Source organism: Lactuca saligna, chromosome 8 (assembly GCF_052625555.1).
Source record: "Lactuca saligna cultivar CGN05327 chromosome 8, ASM5262555v1, whole genome shotgun sequence".
Lineage (NCBI taxonomy): Eukaryota > Viridiplantae > Streptophyta > Magnoliopsida > Asterales > Asteraceae > Lactuca > Lactuca saligna.
The window spans coordinates 81,364,521-81,367,708 of record NC_136424.1 but is presented as its reverse complement, the minus strand read 5'-3'; the positions used below and the strand labels follow the sequence as shown (position 1 = coordinate 81,367,708).

The 3,188-nt window shown below is 35.0% G+C and overlaps 1 protein-coding gene across 1 annotated transcript; it reads left to right on the top strand.

Moving 5' to 3' along the window:
* The first annotated feature begins 1,718 nt into the window (after positions 1–1,718).
* Positions 1,719–2,876, top strand: LOC145011839 (putative glutathione S-transferase). The gene is made up of 2 exons (XM_078970578.1): positions 1,719–2,148; positions 2,334–2,876. The coding sequence occupies exons 1-2, from the start codon at positions 1,837–1,839 to the stop codon at positions 2,673–2,675; spliced, it is 654 nt and encodes a 217-aa protein (XP_078826704.1). The 5' UTR covers positions 1,719–1,836; the 3' UTR covers positions 2,676–2,876.
* Positions 2,877–3,188: the final 312 nt, after the last annotated feature.

The window sequence follows — 3,188 nt, the reverse complement described above, 5'->3', positions numbered from 1 at the left end:
CTTCAAGGTTTATTTGAAAGTGTCGGATGATCTAGTGGAGTACTAGAATTATCAACAAATACATCCATGAGTGGAGTCATATGGGGTGATGAACTGATGTGATTATCTATGATTCCAACATCAATGGGTTTTAGGAGTGACATGTAGATTAAATGGATTGATGGGTTCTTCAATGGAATAATGATGAAAAGGAAATGTTTCCTCATGAAAAACAACATCACGAGAAGTGAATATGTGTCTTTTTCTAAATCAAGAAGTTTATATGTTTTCATACACTGTAGATAACCAAGAAATATAGAAGCCCTTTCCCTTGGTTCAAATTTTGTTCGATGGGAAGTCAAAGACATGATTATACACACACATTAATAGTTTCATGATTTGAGATTCCGCGATGTTTTTCTTTGTGACAATGATTTTGGATTATGGTTTATGAACAAATGGTTTTGTTTTGATTATAACATTATGAAAATTGGTGTTTATTATAAATTAAAATTTGAAAATTTGATTCTGTATATCTGGAAGTTACATGGTGTCATGATGTTTAGGTCATGTCAATAGACCTAACATCATCACCCATAAAAACACATTATGAGTCGCTGGTTCATTCTTCAATAGGAATGCAGTCAGAGCCTCGGGTTCCTCCCATGGCTGGGAGCTTAAGGTTTCATTTTCTATTTCACTCCCCGATGGGGGTTCTTTTCACCATTCCCTCATGGTACTATTTCGCTATCGGTCACCAATGAGTATCTAGCCTTTGAAGGTGGTCCTTGCTAATTTACACAGAATTCCACGTGCCCCATGCTACTCGAGTCAGAGCATAAGCTAGTGATGCTTTCGGCTACTGGACTTTCGTTATCTATCATGCAACATTCTACTGCTTCGCCTAGCAGCACGACGCTAAATACATAAATACAAAAAAAAAGTACACTGGCCTCTAAAATGCACACATTCCATAATAGTTCTTTACATCTCAGAGTTATGATTTTGACTATTTGATTGCAAATCAAACAACGAAATTCATAAAAATAACATGGTTCACGGTATCCTTAGCAAAGGGCAAAGCCATTCTTCACCTCATCAATTTTATTTACGCTTTTTCTTTTTTAGATTCCAGTTTATATACGAGGATACGAGATATGTTTAGTTCGGTATGTGTCATTTGGAAGAGTATTTTCAAAAAAAGGGTTAATTACTTAAAAGGCATGGTAGCACCGCTCAATTGGATTGCCTAACAACACAGCCAAGATCTGATGACCCGATTTCATTATTTGCACTGAACATAAAGAACCTGATATTACCAAAATGAGTAACGAACGTTGGTTTTTGTCAATATTTAAATAATCATAGTTTTTGTATACTTGTAACCAGTAAACTTGTTTGATACGTTTCACCAATAAACTTATTTGATTTTGCTTAGTAATTTTGTTTGATATATTCCTAATAATGTAATACCATTAATGGTAATTACGAATAATAGTACCTTATCAAATAAATTACTAGTAAAAAATATAATTATGTAAAATTGGACAAAATCCATATCCACTAGAATTTTCTAGGTACTTATATTAAATAATAAAAAATCAAATTATATCTTCCACTCGTTTGAACTACCAACTAGTTACGTCAACCATGACTCCATCCATCGTTTCAACGAAAAAATAGTAGCCAAATTCAAAACAAAGTACAACTTATTGTGCATATCGTACAAATGCTTACAACAATGTTGTCAGGGGTAGGTGATTTTATCGCAGTAGTATTTATATGGCCGTTCACCGACTACCATTTAGAAACCTAACCTGAAATCTGGCGTTGCTGATAGATTCAGATCGACGGAAAATGGCGGATGAAGTGAAGTTGTATGCCGTTGCAGGAAGTCCATTCGTTTGCAGAGCAAAAATCGCTTTGAATATGAAGGGAATCAAGTACGAAAACTTCGAAGAAGATATGAGCAACAGGAGTGCCGAACTTCTCAAGTATAATCCTGTATATAAGAAAGTACCGGTGCTGGTTCATAACGGAAATCCGATCTCAGAATCTCTTCTGATCGTTGAGTACATTGATGAAGTTTGGAAAGGAGTTCCAATTTTGCCTCAGGATCCTTATGAGAAGGCTGTTGCTCGATTTTGGGCCAAATTCATTGATGATAAGGTAATAACTAATAATTTCCTTCTCCCCTAATCGCTACTGGTTTTTGTATAGTTATGTAATTGTTAGTGGATGTATTCACATGATTTAATTTCAGTTGAGTATTTTGATAAAAGAAGGAAATGATGCATCACAGTCTTTAACACTTTTGTTCCTACATTGACGATTACATTATATGTTTTGTTCAGTGCATTCCTGCAATATTCAAGGCTTTTGGCCCCGATGGAAATGAACAGACTGATGCAGAAGCTATCGAACAACTACAAATACTAGAAAATGAACTGAAAGTCAAAGGTACCAAATTTTTTGGAGGCGAGAACATTAACCTGGTAGACATTGCTGCTGATTTCATAGCCTATTGGCTTGGAATAATCCAAGAAGCAGCAGAAAAAACGTTGGTAACCAACGACAAGTTTCCAAAAATAACAGTTTGGGCTGATGACTTTGTCAACCTTGAACTTGTTAATCAAGTCTTACCTCCAAGAGAACACCTGCTTGCATTTTTCAAGAAACGGTTTGGTAAGGCATAATGGTAACTGGCATTTATAAATAGTAAATGTAGTCGCTTTTTACGGTATGAGTTTTTATGAATTTGAATTTTCTGTGTATAACATCCATCGATGTTGCAAGAAGAAGCTCTTTGTGGTTTTCGAAGTTAAAAGTTCCTATAACATTCATGGATGTTGCAATAATCGGTTGTTATCGTAATATATTGATTTTGTTTTGTGAAATATATGTAGTTTGTGGCATGAGCATTTGGTATGCTTTTGTATGCAAAGTTTCCATTTTGTTTTTAATTGAACTTGAGATGACAAAGAAGATATCTTCGACTATATGGTGCCCATGGGTTGTTAGCTTGTTGCTTTTTTCATGTTAAAGGAGCTAATATATCAAGTCAATTAAATGACAGTAAATAACGGAAACAGTTGTATGGTTTTAGATAAATTGTACTTTCATCTACTTTTTTTATCCCCATCCCCACAACCGCATCCTCTCCTTTCACCTTCATCCATCTCCGTTCACCTTCATCCATCTCTTGATAA

Coding starts and splice junctions, on each gene's coding strand:
- LOC145011839 (XM_078970578.1), top strand. CDS start 1,837: ATGGCGGATGAAGTGAAGTTGTATGCCGTTGCAGGAAGTCCATTCGTT. Junction 2,149..2,333: donor CCAAATTCATTGATGATAAG/GTAATAACTAAT, acceptor TGTTTTGTTCAG/TGCATTCCTGCAATATTCAA.